Source organism: Drosophila suzukii, chromosome 3, assembly GCF_043229965.1.
Source record: "Drosophila suzukii chromosome 3, CBGP_Dsuzu_IsoJpt1.0, whole genome shotgun sequence".
Lineage (NCBI taxonomy): Eukaryota > Metazoa > Arthropoda > Insecta > Diptera > Drosophilidae > Drosophila > Drosophila suzukii.
Genome location: NC_092082.1, coordinates 16,027,688 through 16,049,158, shown reverse-complemented (window position 1 = coordinate 16,049,158; position 21,471 = coordinate 16,027,688). Strand labels below are relative to the sequence as shown.

The 21,471-nt window shown below is 43.9% G+C and overlaps 3 protein-coding genes across 8 annotated transcripts; 2 read left to right on the top strand and 1 right to left on the bottom strand.

Moving 5' to 3' along the window:
* Positions 1-33: 33 nt before the first annotated feature.
* On the bottom strand, positions 34-9,875 carry Cpr73D (Cuticular protein 73D). Of its 2 annotated transcripts, none has more exons than XM_065864938.2 (4): positions 9,721-9,875; positions 2,969-3,106; positions 1,598-1,779; positions 34-1,540 (listed from the first exon to the last, which is right to left on the bottom strand). In XM_065864938.2, exons 3-4 carry the CDS (start codon positions 1,743-1,745, stop codon positions 168-170), a joined length of 1,521 nt encoding a protein of 506 aa, XP_065721010.2. In that variant the 5' UTR covers positions 1,746-1,779; positions 2,969-3,106; positions 9,721-9,875; the 3' UTR covers positions 34-167. The 2 variants fall into 2 exon arrangements, with proteins under 2 accessions (XP_065721010.2, XP_016925882.3); XM_017070393.4 differs by lacking the exon at positions 9,721-9,875 and adding an exon at positions 3,992-4,708.
* Obp73a (Odorant-binding protein 73a) lies at positions 5,784-7,337 on the top strand. The gene is made up of 3 exons (XM_065864940.2): positions 5,784-6,003; positions 6,068-6,351; positions 7,050-7,337. Exons 1-3 carry the CDS (start codon positions 5,823-5,825, stop codon positions 7,335-7,337), a joined length of 753 nt encoding a protein of 250 aa, XP_065721012.2. The 5' UTR covers positions 5,784-5,822.
* On the top strand, positions 8,040-21,006 carry Ogdh (oxoglutarate dehydrogenase Nc73EF). 5 transcript variants are annotated; one of them, XM_036816087.3, is made up of 12 exons: positions 8,040-8,057; positions 11,867-11,984; positions 12,049-12,186; positions 12,571-12,750; positions 13,437-13,566; positions 15,301-15,379; positions 15,442-15,853; positions 15,911-16,779; positions 16,839-17,733; positions 17,793-17,947; positions 19,022-19,321; positions 20,291-21,006. In XM_036816087.3, the coding sequence occupies exons 2-12, from the start codon at positions 11,889-11,891 to the stop codon at positions 20,388-20,390; spliced, it is 3,354 nt and encodes a 1,117-aa protein (XP_036671982.1). In that variant the 5' UTR covers positions 8,040-8,057; positions 11,867-11,888; the 3' UTR covers positions 20,391-21,006. The 5 variants fall into 5 exon arrangements, with proteins under 5 accessions (XP_036671982.1, XP_036671984.1, XP_036671981.1 ...); XM_036816089.3 differs by lacking the exons at positions 8,040-8,057; positions 13,437-13,566 and adding exons at positions 10,106-10,241; positions 14,437-14,539; XM_036816086.3 differs by lacking the exon at positions 8,040-8,057 and adding an exon at positions 10,106-10,241.
* The last annotated feature ends 465 nt before the right edge of the window (positions 21,007-21,471 follow it).

Genomic DNA, 21,471 nt, shown 5'->3' with positions numbered 1-21,471 from the left:
CCACGGATATCATATAACTTTCGGTTAGAGATATAGATTGAAATACACATATAGGCATAAAATGTATTCCGCTTTAAATACTGTTACAGTTTCCATGTAGAGTCAACCCAGTTTCGGTTACTTAACACTGATCACTTAGGGCTAGGCACTACGAACTACAGATCCAATCAGTGCTCCCTGGAGGCATTCAGCTCGGCGATCTCGTCCTGACGCAGTGCCTCCGAGGGCGAGATACCGATCCTTCCGCCCAGGGGCACTATATCGATGTTTTGGACATGGGCACGGACACTTTGGCCAGGCGGCAGACCCACATACCATTTGCCCACGTTCTTGATCACCGTCGAGTCACGATGCCGTTGGACCCACTCCCTATCCCGATCGATCTCCAGGATGCGGTGGTTAGCGGTGACCAGTGGAGGCAGCGAACTGCCCACATCATCGTCGTTGAGGTGGTAGTTGTCCCCGGGTCCGCTAATGGCACTAGTGCCCGATCCACCTGTGGGCGGCAGGTAGCCCAGACCAGAGTCGCCTTCGCCGGAGGCACCACCTCCACCTCCTCGACGACTGCCTCCTCCTCCTGCTGCTTCTCCTCTTCCTGCTCCCCGCTCAGCAGAGGCACTTCCTCCTCCACCACTACCAAAACGGTTTCTGTTTCTCGAACCACTAGCATTGATCCTTGTGGAACCACTACTACCACCACCAGCACCACCACCACCACCTCTCTGGGGCCCACCGCCCCCACCATCGTATCTGGTGCTGCCTCGTTGGGAACTTCCTGCTGGGAATCCCCTTCGATCCTCCTTGCCATTGAAGCTGGTGGAACCAGATGAACTGCTGCTAATTCCAATATCGTCCCCTTGGTTATCATCAGGAGATCCGAGATCATCATCTGCTGCCCCGTCTCCATCACCCTCCCCTTGATCTCTTGGTCTTCCACCATCAGCTGGCTTTAGATATTCTTTGCCACCTGGTCTACTTGGAGTACGACCCCTGCCTGCAGCACCTCCAACCCCACTTGATCCTGCTGCTCCTCCTGCTCCTCCAGAAGCACCTGATCCTCCCCCACCTCCTCCTTTGGGACCCAAGCCGCCACCTGCTCCCCTGCCAAAATCATTGGCCAACCGGAAATCCGGATCTGCCAGACGGAAATCCGCCACGGAGGGATTGATGTGGGTGCCTGGACCAATGCGGTTGTGCACCACCCTGTAGCCAATGCCCGCTCCTGCTATATACTCCACTGTCCGCTGCACGCCCTTGTCGTCCAGGAAGGAGTAGGTGCCCCGCACCAGGCCATCGGGTGCTCGACTCTCTGCCCTCCGGTGATCCGGACCAGATGCGATTAGCTTATAGCTGCCTGCTGGTCCCCTTTGCACCGCCATCTTGCCACGCGTTTTGGGATGGGATTTGTACAGGGGACTGGAGTAGGCCACCGTGGATGGACTGTCCGGCACAGCATTGGAGATCTCGAAACCGGTTCCAGCTCCAGCTGCATAGCGGACACTGTGCCGCTCGCCCACGTCGTCCAAGTAGGAGTAAAGTCCTGAATAGGAATATGATATTACAAGAAGATTATAGATTGCGATCCCCAATAACTCACCCCTTATCCTGTTGCCCGAATCATTCTCCTCGCTGCGTGATTGATCTGGTGTTCGAAAACTAAAGCTGTAGGATGGATCGTCGAAGGGATCGGCCAGCGGATCGTCGGGACTTCCCCGGGGCAGTACCGGATACTGGGCCAGGTCCATTTTCCGATGGATCTTCGGCCCGTTCACGCGAAATCTGTATGGGAAATGGGACTTTGATTAATTACCTGCCGATCACAATGACTGAGGGATTGGGTAAACCGCTTCCCATCCAACGGAAGCGGATTCGCCCTGCAATTCCGTGTATATATAGATCCGATCTGAACCCGGCACGTCGTTACTTTGATTACCCCACATCTCAGGGAACGATCCCATTCAGAATCATCGCTATCGCTGAGCATCTACAATCCACAATCCTATACTTTTTGCTCGCAACTCTCAGGCCAGTCAATTTGTTAACAGCTTTTTGCTTCCACCAATTTACCGGAGATTGCAAAAAACAACAGTAGCCGAACGGTAATGGAAAAACGTTTAGGCAACGCCACAAAAACCCGTCCAATGTGTTAGAACGGCTCCAACTCCGAACGGTGGCTTTGGTGGATTCGCTTCAGTGGCCGCCGCCTGCCGCCAACCGCTGATATATGAGCTCAACTCTGACATCGATGGGAGATAACTCACTTTGTGCTGCCACTTCCTCCAACGCCAATGCACTTGAAAAACTAGTCACTGAATATGAGAACTTCCTTTCTAATTTGGATTTAAGAACAAATTCTTTTTGAATTTAAAAACAATTACTATTGACAACTTCATTAACTTTGAAAACGATAAGTATTTTTTCCTATATTTTTTTATGGTATTTAGTGCCCAATTAAAAATACAATTTTTTTTTAATTAAAATGAACCTTATAAATTAAAAACAATTTTAGTCTATAATCATAAAAATATCTTAAGCGTTATTTGTACCCTCTTGAAACCTTCATGTAATTTATATTTTTTGACCAAATATAGATTTTTTTTTTAAGTTTTAAGAATTAAAATACTTTTAGTTTAAAGGTTACCAGTGTGTGTAAGGGGTTTCGAGCAAATTCAATACCAAATTTCTAGTCTCTGTATTACAACCAAAGACTTTGCTTTAAAAACCATTAAAAATTCTATGGATTTTTCTAATACATTTGAAACACCGACGGATTTTTGAATGGCTTAATAATTAATATAATATATTATCGTATAGACAATATTTAAATTGTTAAGAATTTAGCTTTTCTAAAAGATCAAGGTTCAGAAGTCTTCTATCTTTCTTCTTAAAAATTCCTAACTTTGAAATATTTTCTCTCAGTGCACCACCGCACTTTACCCACTCTTCTTGGGCGTCTTCGATTACTCACCCACGTGGTCCGGCTGTGTAGACGGTCTCCTCGATCTGGCCGCTCGCCGGACTCCGCGAACCGTAGCGACCTCGCACGGTGTTGTCCGGAGTGCCCAAGGCGCTGTGATAGTAGCCGCCAATGTCATCATTTGCATGTCTTTTGGCCGATCGGTAGCAGCGGTGTGTAGCAGTATATCCATTATCCATTTGCACCAGTAGAGTTTCCATCGAAACACAAGTAATTGCGTTGCCCCATGCGTGCGAATTGAAGAGGGAGAGATGGTCGGAAGCGTGTTATTGTTGAGGTTTCAAAACGTTAAGGCGTTAAAGAGGTGCTAAAAATCTCAAATTTGCTCGGGTGTGATGGTGTGATGGTAAGGTAGCAAACATCATTGACCGATTAGACGATTTGTTAGGTTTATGACCCATGGCTGCTAAAAAACTGTAATTGAGTTGTTCTCTTTTTATGGATTGCTATTCCATTGAACATTGTAATCTGTTTTAAAATATGAACTACAAAAGTATAAGAGTGCAATCTCTGGAATGCTTAAATACTACTAATTTTTGGATAAGCTTTAGGTATTGAGGTCCTTGGTGTTATAAACATATTGTAAGTTAAGATGGTAAATATTATAAACATGTAACTGATCCAGTTTAACGAAAATCTACTTAGTTTTATAACGGTCTATAAAAAATATAGCGATCAATTAGCAATAAGATGTTAAAACACCATTAAAAACCTGTTGCGAAATTTATGTTTTGTAGAAATACAATCATATTTTCAAGATGTAAAATCATAACCATTTGTTTTTTAAATATATATATATATCTTAAGCTATATTTGGCCTTTTCAAGTCTTATCACATAAAAATGAAATTTATTCAAACAACAATTTTGCAAAAAAATCACTTGATGATCCTTTTCTTTTGAGAATATCCTTGTTAGGTACGGGACCTTTAACTCAAAGATCATTTTTAATATCACTTTTGCCTTTAGTCCTTTCGTAGCCTTATCAAAACTTCACAATCACTCTTCGTAATACCGAAACTGAAAAGATCCATCCTCGTTGATGGTGTTATATTCGATTTCCGCTCTCGCAGGATGCGCAAAGTATCCCAGTAGAGCGCAGAGGAACCAAAGGAAATTCAAGTGGCGATGCAGGTGCAGCATCTTCAAATCGCATTTGTTTTAATCCAGTGCAGAGATCGAAGGGGCATCAAACGAGCATCCTGTCACAAGCACAGTCACAAAATAAATTTCTATTCCCCCAACCGATGCGATGCGATGAGATCCGATCGAACCCCAAACCGAACTGAGATCCCGACCTGAACTATGGTATGGTATACGTGTATATGGTATTTAGGAGGAGCTAGCGGCTAGAACAACGCGACGACGACGACTGATGCGATCCAGCGTTAGACCTTCGTATTTAAATACGATTCTCAGCCAACTCGGTGAGCGGTTCGTGCGGCATTGTATGGTGGTGCTGGTGGAGCTAGTGGTGCTGCCGCCACTTGTCTCACCTGACCACCCACCGAAAAGAGCCACAGCCACGAAGATGAAACAGCAGCATTTGTGTGCAAATTGCGTTACAAGAAAATCATGGGGGGGGGGGGTGCTCAGTTCAGTTGGGAGTTCAGGTGAGAGAATTTGTTCTAATGATGGACACGCAAGTGTTGTTGCAGCTGCACTCCAGCCTGCTGGGTTGTTTATTTTGTGGCTCCTTGTTCGCCAGTTTGGGGGGGGGGGGGATTCTAGGAGGAGATGGAAGGAAAATGGCCAGCGGAAAATGGAAAATCGTGCCTGTGTAGCTGTCTGTCAATTAGCTCACGTTGTTCTTGTTCCCCGAAGTTGCAACCTGGAGAGCTTCCTGTTGACAATGCCCCTTTCCCCATCTCAAAATCCAAGCACTAAACATTGAACTTCAGCGCTGGGGATTGAATTTTCCAATTTTCCATTTTCCGTTACCCGGGCCTTATTACAAATTCGATCCAGAGCGAGTCTAGGTCAGTGTCTTAGCTGCAATTTTCGGCCAGCTATGCAATTAAAGGCAATTACCCGTCGGCTGGAAGGAGATGAGATAGAACTTTATGACAATTTCCGCCTAGGATCTTGGGCATTTTAATGAAGCATAATTAGCGTGGCGACGCTGGCCACTTCCAAGTACAGTTATTGGCCATTGTTCTGGGTTCTAGACGGACTGTTTGGGACTGTTTTGGCTGTTCTGGCTCTTGGGGATGTGTCAGGCCCTCTGATTAGACCGCCCCGCTTGGCTGCCTTTAAGTTCTGCTTATAGTTTATGGTTCTGGCCAGCCCATATGCCCCACTACCGCCTTTGATAATCTTAATGGTTATTTTTTTTTTTTTGGCCATATATGCAAATTGGGCAGAAGGCGGAAGAGTTTTCTGGGGGCCCCACCCATCAGTTAATTGTGCACTCAATCGAAGCGAGTGCGTTCCTAACATAACCAAATTGTAATCGCACAACCGCAGAGACAATGGAACGAAACCTAATGCGATCGGAGAGCTATATGGCTATATGGGATAGCCATGATATATGGCCGCTGCCAATGACCATGTTCAAAGGCATGTGGTTGGGGCTTTAAGGACAAGTTTCTAACGGACTGCACGCATGGGAAATGTGCAACCAGTTGTGGCAGTTGCAAATGCAGTTTGCCATTGAACCACATACCCATAGAGCAAAAAATACAGCCAAACTGGAAATTCATAAGTGGCGAGTGTGGGCCATCCTGGCCAGGTTTGACTCGAAAAAGTGAAAATGCTTTCGTTTTCATCGCGGTCATTTCTTGGGGGGACATTCATTTGACAGCAGCCAAGGCGTTCGGATCGGACCAATTAATCGCCAAACAGCCATGAGGATTACACAACTGTTATATATCTTGAGTGTGGTTATCGCATCGATCGAGGCGGTGGAATATCTAATTCGCTTCGAGACGAAGAAGGACAAGTGCCTGAATCCACCCAGAACGGCCAGGAAAGTGGAGACGGTGATTGGCGAGTGCCAGGATGAGGTCCGCAATAAGTTGGTTAATGGTGGGCCCTAAAATCGGTTGTTAGTTTTCCAATTCTAAAAGGTTTTTCAATCCCCAAAACACAGAGGCTTATGAGATACTCAAAGAGCAGGTGTCCCACAAGCAACCGCCCATCGATCCCCACGACGACTCCATCGACTTCATCTGGCCCTCGGCTCACGGTGTTTCAGGTGGCACTTCCATAGTTCATCCTTCCAGCCCCAACCACTATGAATATTTAGTCTACGACGAACCCGAACCACATCGTCATATGGCCAGACTCATGAAGAACATCCGACGCCTGGATGCGACCAGTTCGGGCATATACCATCCCACTTTGGTGCCTTTGGAAGACAAACGCATTGCGGGGGTAAGTAGCCACTCGAAACTCAGACTTGTAGATCGCTTTTCTTCTCGTGTTAATGAAATGCAAAAACGACGCTCAATTAAGTTCAATGGCAGCCCAAGAAACAATTGGCAAAACCCCCACTTTAGCTCAGCCAGCAAAGCCTAAAGTCAGGGTTATTAGACAATCGAAAGAAAAGCGCAGCCGCATTTTCAGTTGCATTCATAATCACACGCCTCCGGCGGAGATTTTTTCGCACACCTCTAGCAATGCTGAATTTGATGGCTGAAAAGCGCACTTTATGGCGGCACTTAATACACATTAGCTGGCTTTATGCATCAGCAAATTGAATGTGCATAAAACCCTATACTTCCTACACAGAAAGAAGTTTAGCAGTCATAGCTGTGTCTCTGCCTTTAAGTTTATTGTAGGGTGATTCATCTCTAACTTTAAAACATTCATGAAAATATCAACTAATATACATAGATGAAATATATGTGTAAAAAGAGATATATCGGTATTAAACATTTAAAATGAATGTTCTGTATGAACAAAGGTTCCATTAAAATGCAGATTGAACAAAGGTGTATTAATTCCGAAGTGTCTTTTAACTGATAAGAAATCTCTATTTCCATTTTTTTCCGTGCATTTGTTATATTTTCTTATATTTGAATCCATTCCTCAGATAAAATACCTTTACTATGACTTCTTTCTATTTTCAGTGCCTGCTGCATTGCGTTTATGCCAAGAACAACGCCATCGACCAGAAGGGTTGGCCCACCTTGGACGGACTGGTCCACTTTTACTCCGAGGGAGTCCACGAGCACGGGTTCTTCATGGCCACCTTGCGGTCCGTGAACCTCTGCCTCCGGACAATGACCGCCCGGTACGGAGTGAACCGCAAGGAGCTGCCCAAGAAAGGTGAAAGCTGCGATCTGGCTTTTGATGTCTTCGACTGCATATCGGACCAAATCACCGGCTACTGTCTGGATCAATACAGCAGATATTAATAAGTTAGTCAGACTAGTGTGCTTCGTAAATAAATGTTTAGTGCAAGCTGAATTCCAGTTTGATTCAGTCATGCGGTGACCATTGGTCTTGGAATCCATGTGGGATGTTTGATAAATTGGTGGTAATGATTGAACATCACCGGTGCCTGAATATAATTCAGTTTAACGGGCAGGCTACTGTTTTCCTTTCGCAAATGTATAAAATAAAAGATAAATACTGTGCAGATCCAATTTTATGGAGCTATTAAAATTTTATTAAGGGTTTTTACTTAATTAAGAAATTTCCAAAAAGAAAATTTAATAGAAGATTATAAAAAAATTTAGCTTTTGATCTTAATTTAAATAATTGGTGAGTCCTTGGTGCCGAATAATTGTTACTTCCTTAAAAAATATTTTTACATTTTTGTACTTTATAAGCCGTAAACAAAATTAACATTTCTAAACGAATTATAATAATTGTTTTCTAAAAAATAGAGGCGATAACAATGTCTCAAAATTAATGTAACGGAAAGCATTTTAAATCTTTGAAAATTTTCTACATATATTTTACGTGACACACCTGGTAAGGCTTCCCTCAGTGGCGCCATCTCGTGTCACAAATTAAAAATTAGTGTGACCACCGCTGCGGCAACCATAAATATCTTCAAAGCGCGATACATACGACTTAATATCGATATGTTTGCCCCATCACTAACGCAAAAAGTTTTCGGCTGTAGAAACGTAAATATTTCACATTTTACCTAGTTTTAAGTAAATTAAGTGCGGTAAAATTGTTAAAAGTGCTCTGGGTTATGGGTGACATAGTGCTAGTAGTGCCATTTTCGAGAAACCTGTATTTCGCGTGCTTTTCTCTTGGCCCACATTCGAGGCCCGCTTTTCAATCATGTGGAATTCCAGGAATTACCAGCAGCGCTTTTGCGATCAATATGCCCCAGCCGCGTGTTCCCCTTTCGGAAAAGTGCAAATTGCAAGCTTTAAATAGGGATTTTCCAGGGTTTTCTCCGAGTTAAATTCAAGGACTGTTCTTATATAATGTCTTATAATGCGAAAAGTGCAGCTGGGCGGCTCTTGGAGGAAAAGCGCGTGCGCCGGTTGCCCCCAAAAGAAAAGTGAAATTCGCAATGCAAAACAAGCGACGACGTCACATGTGATTTTGTAAAATAAACTTGGCGCATTGATGACGCAATTGAGCGAGTGCCGCGTGTGCTTTTTCTCCGACCGCCTAATGAATCATCAATACGAAAACTAAAAGATAAAACGCATAGAAAGCGGCTGCGTTGTCTGGGGAAGCACAGCTAGATATTGCTATAGGACAAAGTGGAACATCCGCCACAACCTATCATAAGCCAGCTGCAAAGACCCCAGATCGGGAGTAGTAACCCCATAGTAGTACTAATACCCCTTCCCCTCCCTCTTTGGACACTCATCAATTACCTCATGCTCATGGTCCTCTCTTCTTCTTCTGGGGGCTCGTCTAGGGTTTTCAATGGAATGCAGTTGCAGGCTGGTTTAGGGACCCGCTAAGCAAGGCTACCAACCTTATTGATTGTCCCTTAATTACCTTCTTATACCCTTTAATAGGTTATCATAGCTTTGGAATTATTCAAAAATTCATTTAAAAAATATTATTACACAGATAGAGGAATATTACTTCAAAGACCTGTGCATATAGATAAATGATAGATATAATATATAATATATAGATATCTATAAGGTTATATATTAAATAAAATGTTTCAAAATTGAACTTATTCGAATTAAAAAGTTTTTTTAAATAGGTCTTTAATATACAGTTCTTGATCAAAGAAAGTTCTATAACAACAAAAATTCTGTAAACAAAGATACAAAAATACATTCTCAAATGCACTTCCAAATGAAGTGTTTGTCTGTATGTGACAGCATTATTATTAGCTTAAAAAGAAGGATAATCTCTATACACTGCTAAACCATTTATTTATAGGGTCTTTCTATACTCTCAAAGAAAACGTTTTATTTAAAATTATAAATATAACTAAATACCAAAGTGGTTTATTTAAAGAGTGTTGAAGATTCGGTGATCACCTAATTTCTTACCCTCACTCGAGGTTAACTGTTTGTGAACTTGAAACTGTATTGATTAGCGGATAAGTAATCGATACACACGCACGAATTCACTTACTCTTGGCCGAACCTATTAGATACACAGCGAGAAATGAAGTTATAATAGATTCCTTTAACTTGTGCATGAAAATGATTTTAAATATTTTGTAATATTAATAACAATCATAAATAATATTTAATATTTAAACATTATAAACGGTACAGGTACATATATTTTTTCAAAAACACTCATTCCGCTCTGGATACTGTATGGATATTTTGTTTAATATTATGCATACCATACCTTTCACTCTCTAGTTCCACCTCCTCTTTCTCTTTTTTGTGTGGGCGGCATTATTTCAAACAGTCAGCCGGCTGACGAACGGACTTTGAAATTGTTGTAAACAAATTCGGGTTATAAATACGCGAGACTTGGGGAAAATACAGGAGGAGGGGCGGTTAGATAAGCGCAGGAAGTTCGGCCGATCGGCCGATATATGTGTTAAGTACCTGACCGTTATCAGGTCCCTCGACCGAGGACCCAACCCCCTTTTACCAGAAGATAAAGACACAACGCCGAGTTGTCATGTGCCCGCTTTGTGTGTGCTTTTTTATCACACACTCTGTGTTTTCCTTCCAATTTTTCACCCCGCTCGGCGGCGGTTCGTGAAGAGCAAAAATTCGATTTCTAAATTTTGTATTTCACTCTCGAAGGCGGTCGCTTTTTGTATTTTCGCTTCAGTCGACGCGCAGCACTCAGCACGAACAAACGTTTGACGCGTATCTGTGAGATACGGATACGAGTGCGACGAGTACATATATTCGGTTGGTTTTTTGGAGCAATCCGCACGCAGTATACGGCGTATATATTAATATATTATACGGTGCTTGTTATTCCACAGCAGTGCAGTGTATATATAGAGTCGGTCGGATCGCACTCCCCTTGGCACAAAATTTAAATGGATTTTTCCAGTCATGCTCCGAATTGTGGGAACTGCAGGCTCATCCAGCGAGCTATTTCACACTAATTAGCTCCATCTGGGCATTCTAATATTTAGCTGCTCTCACGCGAGTCTCTGGTTTTTTGCACTTATGTAATGTGTTTTCGTAACATCAGCGACGACGTCGAGAGCAGAATATAATTGCAGGGAAAGCAGTATGCGAAAAGCGCCAGCACAAAACAAGCAAACAGATAAATAAACACTGAACAAAACTGTCACGCTGCTAAATTGAATTATCTTTTCAGGGGCTGTAAATGTATCTGTATCTGTAACTATTACAAAACCAAAAAACACCGAGTGCTGCACTTTCAAATACTTAACTTTGACCGCTCCAAACCGGTTGGCCGTTCCAATTGTTTTCTTTCTTTCATTTTTTTCCCCCAAGTCTGGGGGCCAGGGTTTTGTAATCATTTGCTTTGGATCGTCTAAGCAGCATGCGTTCGTCGATAAGACATGTGACCTGGCCACGCCTTCCTTGCCCCCTCGGTTCCCATTCCGAATTTCAATTTGTATTTTTTTTTTGCACAACTGGCCTTAGATAGGGATCCAATTACGACATCCACACGCGCGGTCCTATCGCTAATAATTTGATTAATAATTTGACAAATTCTGGAAGTGCTTGCGTGGCATGATCGGCATTGGAGGCCGGTTTACCATCTTATCGCCAAGTAGCGTCTAGAGGCTTCTGCGTTTAGTCATGGGCCGCAGGAATTTATTACTCCGACCCCGGGACATTCACACTTGACGTTTTAGCCTTATCTGGGCAAACTCGTTTCGGTCTAAATAACAAAAAAACCTGGATTCGGAGATGGCAAACAAAAGGCCAGGGCAAATATTCACAACTGATTAAAAGTTGGGAAACGAATAAACTGCGCAAAAAGCAGCTGCTCCTCCTTCTCCTCCTCTTTCACCCTATATAAACCCCATTTCACCATTATATTTGGGGGGCCAAAGTATCTCCGCCATTTCTTGGCTGATTATCAAAAAGACGAGCGGCCTGTCGAAACCAGCCCACGTTAGTTTGACGTCATCGGCGGAATCAGCAGGCGTACGGCGTCACGTGTGCTTTATTTTGTCAAGCGGTTCCCCGATCTTGGCGGTCTAGTCTAGCTTTAGACGTATGTAAATACTTCTTCAAAACATCCCACAATACCCCCTACTCCGAACTTGTTTCGTGCGGGAATTTCATAACTAGCCCGTCGGCCTGGCAACAAGTTATTCGGTGATCGGTGACACAGTTAAAACTCAGAACATGACCATGACGTAAAGACTTCTAGGCTATCTTATCGCTCCTACAGCAGCCGAGGGTCAGGGGTTCGGTGTTTAGTGGGTGGTGGTGCAAGCCACTTGTTTGTCAACAAAAGCGCCATCGATTAATCAGTCACAAGTGATATAATAGTTTGCTGATAAGATCCCCACTAAAGATTATCTCTTTTTGATTCATTTCAGTTCTATTTTGTAAAGCTACAAAATGCATAGAGCACACACAGCCTTCAGCCTGGCCTTGTCGCCGATGGCCCACAAGAACTTCGCCACATGGCTGCTCAAGAGCGGCAGCAGTCAGCAGGTGAGTCTGGTGTATATGATTTTTAAAAGAGCTCTCCTTAATAAGTCCCATTAATATCTTGCAGATGGCCAAGGTAACTGCAGCGGCCGCTGTGCGCACCTACAACTCCGCGGCAGCCGAACCTTTCGCCAACGGCAGCACCGCCTCCTATGTGGAGGAGATGTACAACGCCTGGCTACGGGATCCCACTTCCGTGCACACCGTAAGTTTTCCTGTAAAACAGGGATTCGTTTTGGAAAAGAAATCGATATCAAATTCCGGTTCAGATTTGTCTTACAACGAGTTCTCCAAAGAGGGAATTAATTCGGTTGCTTGTGTTTATTTCTGAAGCGGAAACGCTTTGTTCCTCATCGTAAAAATTCTTTACATATTTTTAAAAAGATTTAATAACTGAGTGATCTTAAAAAGGAAATTATTTTATACCAAACGAACTTCACTTAAAACTAACTTTACTATTTAATGCTCCAAACAAATTTTTAAAAATGTTTTCTAACTTTAAAAGTTTAGAGTGACCCCTGGTTAAGATCAAAGATCTATTGTGATTATATTAAAAATAAATATTAATTAAAATCCCTATCCTTTCTAGTCCTGGGATGCGTACTTCCGCAGCAACAGCTACGTCAGCCCGCCCAACTTGGCGCCCGTGCAGGCCAATACCCTGCCGCTGACCGCCTTCAACTTCGGAGGAGCCGTCTCCGGCGCTGCGCCCGACTCCAAGACCATCGACGACCATCTGGCCGTGCAGGCCATCATCAGGAGCTACCAGGTAGGTCGGCTCGTGCTGGCTCCCTCGCTTGGTTCCCAATCGAACGGTGGAGATTGCAGCCGCAGCCATCGCGGATCGTATTCGTATTCGTTGGCGCTTTTTGTTTCGTTCTCCTAGGTTCAATTAATGTTTATGTTTAGATTATGATTATTAGAGTTGCCTTTGCCCCCGTTATGTGTGTTCATATTTGTCCATTTCCCGAGACCATTCCGATTCCAGTACTCACGGTAGTTTAGAAAATACTTCGTTGACTTCCGACACCATCCACAATTTCCACAGAGTTAGACATTCACTTTTTCATGAGTAGTTTGGTTTTCTGTTCGATCACTCCCATTCCGGTTCACCAAGTAGACATTGCTGGGGGGGATTGGTCATATTTGTTTGCACCATTTCTCATAAGTTATTTAAGATTTAGAAATAACCTAATTATCTGGAGTTTCCCAAAGGTGTTCTTAATTTAGTTGCCAAAAAGGAGTTACCTTTTTAATTTGCACTTGAAACAGATTTTTGGTAAATTTAAGCCCGTTGATTTGTAGCTGGTTTCCATTGTTTGAGTTACTAAAGCCATATGATAACTTCCTGGCGCGCACATTTAACTTGATATACCTAAGTCCTCTGATCTACCCTGTACACCTCTTTGCATATAATCAACCAATCTATCTACGATATGTATGTACCATATATAGTCACGAGGTCATTTGGCATCTGATCTGGATCCGCTTGGAATCTTGACTCGCGAAAAAACCGTCTGCAAGGATGGGCTAGCACGTCGTGCTAACGAAGATGTGCTCAGGCAGCATTCTGGGTTTTTGTTTGGTAAATTCTTTTTACAGAACTGTCTCATTTAACCCCCAGTCGCACCACTCAATCCAAAACCTGTTGCACCATCCCGCTAATACCCACTCGCCCACCTAGAAACTAAGTTAAGCACTCAAAAACATACGCAATTGGTTCTGAAAAAAACTTGTGCTAAAAGTACCATTAAACAGCCGAAGAATGTTAAATGAAATTCGGAGTTGATGAGGAGGGGAAACAGACCCCTACTGTATAGGAATAAGTTAGTGAGTTCTGTTGAGTTCTAGGTTTATAAGATTTCCTGTAAGTAACCTTTGGTGTTTGGCTTTCTCGAAGTTCGTATCTTTCAGTTAAGACTTATAGTTAAGCATTCTGTCTATTCTCTATCTCTCGGCACCCCAGTTCCATATCTCTCTCTGTTTTTGCACTGTGTCCTGTCCCACCGATCCTCGATTAACACATGGAATTCGAACACCCTGCCATCCACCGATCATTGTCTACTGACCCTGTCGAAGCTTTTAGTGTTTGCTGTATTTTGTGTTTGTGCGCTGAGGACTTGTATCTGTTTTCGTTTAAGCCATATCTATTCTATAATTTTAATTGATTATTTTCTTTTCCTTTATTTTTATATAACTGCTTCCTAACCTAAATGTAACAAAATCGAAAAACACAAACTGCAATCGAAACTCAAACCAAAACCGCCAATCGTCTCGAACAACGTTTAAAACAAATTCCAAATTCTCTCTCTATTTGTATTATGTGTGTGTTGTGAAAACCTAAACAAATCGAAACCGAACCAAATCCAATCCGAAAACATTGTTAATACTACCACCACGAAAACACCACCACCACAACTACCAACCAACCAACATCCCAATACTGACACGTTAGATTCGAGGACATAATATTGCTCACCTCGATCCACTCGAAATTAATTCACCAGAATTGCCTGGCAACTCCTCGACGAAATCCATTTACGCTAATTTCAGTTTTGGTAAGTAAATTCGGCGTTGGTCGTAACAACACCTGGCGATTTGCCCAGAACATACCCCGTTTGAGTTCCTTAACCCTTGATTTGTATATATGTACCTTAAAACCGAATATTGTGTTAGTGACGTTCTCTATCTTTCACCCGCACACACGATCCCCGGCATCAAAAAATCGAATATCAAATCCAACCAACCCACACAAATGTATCCAATGATATATAGAACCAAGTAAATATGCGCTATATATTGCCAATAAATTTGTGTTACATTGTTTGCCCATTTCTGCCTCATTACGTTAATTGCTGTTAACTTGGATGTCGTGCCAATAAGTTCAAATATTATATATCTCATTTTTATTATTATGTCATTTATAAATTGCATGATTGTTTTGTTTTTCACGCGCAAAACGAAGGGAAATCGATTGATAAGCCCCATTTAGTCTGATTGCCAGTGAAATGATTACGAGTCCATTAGAAAACAAAAATATCAGTTATCACCGATAGTGTCTAATGCATGTCCAACAAAATGTCCAAATGAAAAACCAGTGAAGAACCGAGATGAGAGCATGAGCATCCGAACCCAATTTAAACTCTGTACTGTGTACGAATACCCCCGAATAGAAGATACAAAAATCATTACACTCCGAATTTCAAACCAACATTTGCCGCCTACAACTTACTAACCCCCCATTATGACACAATCACTAAGAACCCCTTACTAAAGTCTTGACCCATTGTTCCCACCCAATGCACAATAAAAAAAATAGGCGAGCAGGACATGGAGCGCCAGTTCAAGCTTCCAAGCACCACCTTCATCGGAGGCGATGAGGCTTCCCTGCCACTGAAGTAAGTTAATCCACTTGAGTTTTATAACACCAAATTAACCTGTTTTATCTCATTTATCTCAGGGAAATCCTGAACCGTCTGGAGAACGTCTACTGCAACAAGATTGGCGTGGAGTTCATGTTCATCAACTCCCTGGAGCAGTGCAACTGGATCCGCAAGCGTTTCGAGACCCCCGGCGTCCTGAACTTCTCGCCTGAGGAGAAGCGTCTGATCCTGGCCCGTTTGACCCGTGCTACCGGCTTCGAGGCCTTCCTGGCCAAGAAGTACTCCTCCGAGAAGCGCTTCGGTCTGGAGGGTTGCGAGATCATGATCCCAGCCCTGAAGGAGATCATCGATGTGTCCACCGAGTTGGGCGTGGAGTCGGTCATCATGGGCATGCCCCATCGTGGACGCCTTAACACCTTGGCTAACGTGTGCCGCAAGCCATTGAACCAGATCTTCACCCAGTTTGCTGGGCTGGAGGCTGCTGATGATGTGAGTAGGATATGAAACACTCTAAGGATATCTTTTTCTTATGGCTTTCCTTTCTAGGGTTCTGGTGATGTCAAGTACCATTTGGGTACCTACATCGAGCGTCTAAACCGCGTGACAAACAAGAATATCCGCCTGGCCGTTGTGGCCAATCCGTCTCATCTGGAGGCTGTGGATCCCGTGGTGCAGGGCAAGACCCGTGCCGAGCAGTTCTACCGCGGTGACCAGGAGGGCAAGAAGGTCATGTCCATTCTGATCCACGGTGACGCCGCCTTCTGCGGCCAGGGCGTAGTGTACGAGACTATGCATCTGTCAGACTTGCCCGACTACACCACCCACGGCACTATCCATGTGGTGGCCAACAACCAGATCGGCTTCACCACCGATCCCCGTTTCTCGAGGTCATCCCCTTACTGTACTGATGTGGCTCGTGTGGTCAATGCTCCCATTTTCCACGTGAACGCCGACGATCCAGAGGCCGTGATGCATGTGTGCAAGGTGGCTGCTGAGTGGCGTGCCACTTTCCACAAGGACTGTGTTATTGATCTGGTGGGATACCGACGCAATGGACACAACGAGATCGACGAGCCCATGTTCACGCAACCCCTGATGTACCAGAAGATCCGCAAGCACAAGAACTGCCTGGATCTGTACGCTGACAAGCTGATCGCCGAGGGCACCGTCACCGGCGAGGAGGTCAAGTCGGTGGCCGCCAAGTATGAGAACATTTGCGAGGAGGCCTTCGCTCTGGCAAAGACCGAGACCCACGTCAAGTACAAGGACTGGCTCGACTCGCCCTGGTCCGGCTTCTTCGAGGGCAAGGACCCCTTGAAGGTGGCGCCCACTGGAGTCAAGGAGGAGACCCTCATCCACATCGGCAACCGCTTCTCGTCGCCGCCTCCGAACGCTGCTGAATTCGTCATCCACAAGTGAGACTTATGAAAGCCTTCAGTTTGTTAACTGCTTATTTACAAATTCATCTTTCCAGGGGTCTGCTGCGCGTGTTGGCCGCTCGCAAGGCCATGGTGGACGACAAGGTCGCCGATTGGGCTCTGGGTGAGGCCATGGCCTTTGGTTCCCTGCTGAAGGAGGGCATTCACGTGCGTCTTTCGGGTCAGGATGTGGAGCGTGGCACCTTCTCGCACCGTCACCATGTGCTGCACCACCAGCTGGTGGACAAGGCTACCTACAACTCGCTGCAGCACATGTACCCGGATCAGGCACCCTACTCCGTCTCCAACAGCTCCCTGTCGGAGTATGCTGTACTTGGATTCGAGCACGGCTACTCGATGACCAACCCCAATGCCCTGGTGCTCTGGGAGGCCCAGTTCGGAGACTTTAGCAACACGGCCCAGTCGATCATCGATCAGTTCATCTCCAGCGGACAGTCTAAGTGGGTGCGCCAGTCGGGTCTGGTGATGCTGCTGCCCCACGGCATGGAGGGCATGGGCCCCGAGCACTCCTCGTGCCGCGTGGAGCGCTTCCTGCAGATGAGCAGCGACGATCCCGACTACTTCCCCCCGGAGTCCGATGAGTTCGGAGTGCGGCAGCTGCACGACATCAACTGGATCGTGGCCAACTGCTCGACGCCCGCCAACTACTACCACATCCTGCGCCGACAGATCGCCTTGCCCTTCCGCAAGCCCCTGATCCTGTGCACGCCCAAGTCGCTGCTGCGTCACCCTGAGGCCAAGAGTCCTTTCAGCGAGATGAGCGAGGGCAGCGAGTTCCAGCGCATCATCCCCGACAACGGCCCCGCCGGCCAGAATGCCAGCAATGTCAAGAAGGTCGTCTTCTGCTCGGGCCGCGTTTACTACGATCTGACCAAGACGCGCACGGAAAAGAAGCTGGAGAGCGACATCGCCATCGTGCGTGTGGAGCAGGTGAGCCCACATTGAGCTACGCCTTTGTGATCATCTTCTAACTTACATTTTCTGTTCAGGTCTCTCCCTTCCCCTTCGACCTGGTCAAGGAGCAGGCCAATCTGTACAAGAATGCCGAGCTTGTGTGGGCCCAGGAGGAGCACAAGAACCAGGGTAGCTGGACCTACGTGCAGCCTCGTTTCCTCACCGCCCTGAACCACAGCCGCGATGTCAGGTAGGTGCCAGGGCTAAAGTTAAGCGGTCAGCAACTATCCACCCATCTGAGACAGGAGCACTCCGACCACGTCCTCACGCCCCAGTTTTTCTCTCAGTCTCAGATTCGTCTCCAGCCTTAATTTATCTTTGTCTCTTCAATGAAGTGCACTACTCTCATCGTGCACTGTATCTGTTTTTTACTTTGAATCTCTGAATATCTTACTCTCCTTTGCTATTGTTTCACTACTTTTGCATTAATCTTTCATTTGATTTGACTTTACTCTCATTCTTCATCGCTCTCGCTATCTCTCTAAGCTGCTATAGCCGTATGATAATCACATACAAACTAACTAAAAATATGATATAATAACCATGATAACCAAATCATTCATGGCCAGAGCTAAACTTGTGGATCGTTCTTCTCCACTATCTCAATAGATACGAGTATCATACGGCCATGGCTAATTTTAATTTGTTTAGAGCTTCCTATCACCCCTCACATGCCTCTTAGCTGCGGTTTTTATCATGCTCCCACCTCTATATATCTCTTTATCTATCTTATTAGCTAGTCTTAGACCCAATAAGTGATAAAACACCCTCCACACAAACACTCAAACACTCATTGAACGGATATCCGCTTCTGATTTATATTTTCGTTTGGATGAGCATGTCCAGCACCGCAAAAGAAAACCAAACCATTGTCACCTCAAATTTAAAAAATGAATCACTGAATTTTGAATCGACGAAATTCTCCAAGCGAGTCCATCAGCAAATTGGCTTCATCCATCCGATATATCATCCTATCCATTTTTACTTTGCATGGCTTCTTATTATTATGATTTCGTTTAACCTCTGAGTTATCTTTCTTTACTAATCGAAACTTGTGAAAGACGAGCAAACCAGTTGTGTTTTATTTTCAAATCCCCAAAATCCCATCCACTCGTTCTGTAAATATGTACGTGCGATTGGCAAAACCTGAAGAAAATATTTGAAAAAAATTGAAAAATTCGAAACTACCCAAGAAAACGAAAATGCAACCAAAAACAAATCCTTTCTCTCTTTCTCTCTCTCTGTGTATGTGTTATTGTTACAGCCAAAGCGATGAGCAATCCTCCTCCACCAATACTACCACTACTACCGATCATACTAATCACGAATCCGCCACCGAATCCGATTCTAACTCCGATCCAAAGTCGAAACCCTGGCTGAGCCGCATGTTCGCCGCCTCGAACTCGAACGGCGGCGATCCCAAGGATCCGGCGGTGACCCTAAGCGGTGACTTTAATGCCGCCAAGCACTTTGATTTAAAGAACGTACGACACGATTTCAATAGGCCCGCGGGCATCGCGGCCGCTCCGGGCGGACGTATAGCGAAAACCGGACGCAAAATTAGGTGAGAGGGCCAGCTCAGCTCTGCTACGATGCGCGCGATCAATAAACTCTATATCTACAATTAATCTATCTAATCAACCTATCTACTACCCACTACTATCTGCAACATAACTATCCTACCAACCGGAAATTAACTCTCAGTTCCGTTAACTCTTCATTTGTCTCCTCGTTTCCGTTTTATCCGTTTCCTCGATTGCGATTCTGATTTCTGTTGCTTGGCATGCTGTTTGTTCCATGGTCTAGCGCCTCATGGTCCCCCGATAAGAAAACAATACACTAAACCTTACTACTCTTAACTCAAAGTCAACTATCTAACCCTATCTAATCCCAGAGCACTGTTTTACTTTCCTGAGTTTTTGTTTGCACCTCGCGCGTTTCGAAAGTTTTGCATTTGTTTTTAAAAAGTTCCCCTTATTTGTTGTTGTTTGCCAGTCCCTGTCTTAAAAGAGATAACCACAGTTAACCCCGACATCCTTACTGCTTAAATCTAACCCACGTCGTCCTGTCTTCTACAATTGAATCTGTATGTTTGTCCAATGTGCTGTCCTATATTCCACATAAACAAACTATATACAAAACTGATTTTTTAGCGCTTTTAGGCAGACATCTCATACTTATAACATCCTAAGGCAGTTTGCTGTTCAACGAAGCTTGAGAATATATTGCTGAATTCACTTATTTTCAGGGGTCCATTTTAATGTTTGGGTTTGGTGTGGTTTTCCTTTTAGGCCCACTCTCAACTTAAGATCTCTGTTCATTTTAATATATATATCTAATACCCTGCGCTTGCTTAACCCTCATTTCATTGAACATTTGCCATAACTGTGCTAAAACCAATCAAAGAAACTAGACTAAAGTTTAGTGCACGTGTCTAACCAGATCAATAAATCGAATACCGAATGTTGTGTGAACTTACCGCCCGATATCTCAAGTATCCAAAGCTGATCCCAACTTGTTTTCCTATCCACAGCTACGTTGGACGTGCCGCCAGCGCTTCCACCGCCACCGGATCCAAGGCCCAGCACATCCGTGAGCTGAACGCGCTGCTCAACGACGCGATTTCGACCTAAGGAGGTGTAGACTCGATAGTGATGGATGGGAGATTGGAGACGATGAATATTAATTACGATTATATTTTGTATTGAAACGTATGCAGACTCTTTGATACGATTTTTTGCTGACGAAATTGTTAAGAGCATTGTGTGAAAGTAATGAAATGTTAAATATTAGTTTAGTGAAATTACAAGAGCAAAACGGCAACCAAGTAACAAATAACACGAAATGTTTAGCGTTTAGTAAACAATCAAAACCAAGAAACAAAAGAAATCTACAACCACTCACAGCAAGTCTTTAATGCTAACCTAAAGAGCCAAGATCTAGTAAATAGCCAATTCTATGCGCATATATATTTGGAGTGATAAGAGCTCGCATAGGAGGATCACTATACTTTCAGAATGAATAAATCCCTTTCTAATTTTATTTCTTATTCCTATGTTTAATATTTATTTTATTGTATTATATATAATTAAACTATCTCAAGCCAAGCGAAAAGGGCTCTGCAGGCCACAGTTTTGACACATTTTATCGATCGCAGGCCAAGAAATCATTTAGTGTTTTTGTTTGCCTAAGTTACACATTTTTGTTTAAATAAATAAACAAGTATAATACTTAACAATGACAAACCAACAGAGCTGTGCTTTAGTTCATCACCGATCGAGGAGGCACTATCAGGGATATAGATCGCGTTTTGTACACTCCCCAGTAACCTGGACTGGAATGCTTTGACGTAGATTCTCAACAACTTGTGTTTTGAATAAGCAAAGCGTGTTTTATTTTTTTGAAAACCCTTTATTGAGCGCATCTAAATGCAGCCAAAATGCTTTAATTGTTTTTGATCCAAGGACGGAGTCCAATCAGGACCCCCTTAAAATATTTACAAAACAAAATATATATATCTACGATTAATATTGCACTTTGTCTCGCACCAATATAAGATATTGAAATGTAGAGTGATAAAGCTAAAGAAAAGATAGGCATTCAAGCAACTTTTCAAAGAAAAACAAAATGAACTTGACTATTTTACAGAATTATAGAACTTAACGAGAGAGTATGTGTGTGCGACATTGTCGAGAATCTAACTTAAACCCTACA

Excerpts from the sequence above, each read along its gene's own strand:
- Cpr73D (XM_017070393.4), bottom strand. The coding sequence starts at position 4,119 with ATGCTGCACCTGCATCGCCACTTGAATTTCCTTTGGTTCCTCTGCGCT. Across the intron at positions 3,107-3,991 it reads GATGGATCTTTTCAGTTTCG|ACATGCAAATGATGACATTG; the intron begins GTATTACGAAGA and ends ATCGGCCAAAAG. Across the intron at positions 1,541-1,597 it reads TTCGGGCAACAGGATAAGGG|GACTTTACTCCTACTTGGAC; the intron begins GTGAGTTATTGG and ends ATTCCTATTCAG.
- Obp73a (XM_065864940.2), top strand. The coding sequence starts at position 5,823 with ATGAGGATTACACAACTGTTATATATCTTGAGTGTGGTTATCGCATCG. Across the intron at positions 6,004-6,067 it reads CCGCAATAAGTTGGTTAATG|AGGCTTATGAGATACTCAAA; the intron begins GTGGGCCCTAAA and ends CCCAAAACACAG. Across the intron at positions 6,352-7,049 it reads AAGACAAACGCATTGCGGGG|TGCCTGCTGCATTGCGTTTA; the intron begins GTAAGTAGCCAC and ends TTCTATTTTCAG.
- Ogdh (XM_036816087.3), top strand. The coding sequence starts at position 11,889 with ATGCATAGAGCACACACAGCCTTCAGCCTGGCCTTGTCGCCGATGGCC. Across the intron at positions 13,567-15,300 it reads GCATTCTGGGTTTTTGTTTG|GCGAGCAGGACATGGAGCGC; the intron begins GTAAATTCTTTT and ends TAAAAAAAATAG. Across the intron at positions 17,734-17,792 it reads CCATCGTGCGTGTGGAGCAG|GTCTCTCCCTTCCCCTTCGA; the intron begins GTGAGCCCACAT and ends TTTTCTGTTCAG.